Below are 817 nucleotides of genomic sequence, written 5' to 3' on the forward strand. Positions count from 1 at the left end.
GAAAAAAATTAAATAATCTGATACAGTCAACAAAATACTGCTTTCTTACCCACAGCCCGTCTCGGTGCCTGCTGCTTCCTTCTTGGCATCTCTGCGCTGTTCAAACTGACTTCTTTGCCCAGGTAAAAAAATGCGTATGCCGTGCAAGATAGTCCATACAGAAAGAATGAGTCCTTCTTTGATCTTACCACTTGATCTCTTGTTTTAATCAAAGAACACAATGTTAAAAGGAGATCATAGACCGGAGAGGCGTTTTATTATGTGTCTCCTACCACATTGATGGCGGATTGTTTTTGCGAAGCTGGATCTTTTGCTGTCAGATGCCAGTCTCGGTGTGTGATATATAATGGACAGAGTACTGTAGACAGAGAGAGAGCGAGAGAGAGTGTGTTTGGATGTAGTGTAACATTCACTCACAGGCAGGGTGAGGCGATGCCAGCAAACATCGATCCATAGAACAAACTGAACATTAACAAACTCCTCCCTCCTCGCCCGGACTTGATGATGGCAGAGAAAGACATTTGTTACAGCAGATAAAGCAGGAGTTTATTAAAGAGACAGGGGCCAGGCGAACGTGCGGATGCGGGGACCTGGATAGCAGAAGGAGTTAGGGAGGCGTATTCCGTTTGAACTTAATAAGCGTTGCAACAATGCAACGCAATAACGCATGAACTTGTAATGTGAATGGAACAGTTGCTGTTGGTTTGATAAACTATACTTGTGTGCTTTAGCTTAGAAATGTTTGAAAAACTCGGGTACCGCATTCAGTATCCTTACTGTACAAGTTACACATATTTTGGATTGTAATACCCTCGCA

General features: G+C 43.1%; 1 protein-coding gene across 1 annotated transcript in view; it reads right to left on the reverse strand.

Moving 5' to 3' along the window:
• Window positions 1–420, reverse strand: part of LOC117404296 (teashirt homolog 2) — a 53,644-nt gene extending 53,224 nt beyond the window's left edge. The window contains exon 1 of the mRNA XM_034007160.3: window positions 50–420. Within this exon, the coding sequence (XP_033863051.3) occupies window positions 50–89 (40 nt within the window). The 5' untranslated portion in view covers window positions 90–420. The remainder of the gene's footprint in view (window positions 1–49) is intronic.
• Between the last annotated feature and the right edge of the window lie 397 nt (window positions 421–817).

This window comes from Acipenser ruthenus, chromosome 18 (genome assembly GCF_902713425.1).
Source record: "Acipenser ruthenus chromosome 18, fAciRut3.2 maternal haplotype, whole genome shotgun sequence".
NCBI lineage: Eukaryota > Metazoa > Chordata > Actinopteri > Acipenseriformes > Acipenseridae > Acipenser > Acipenser ruthenus.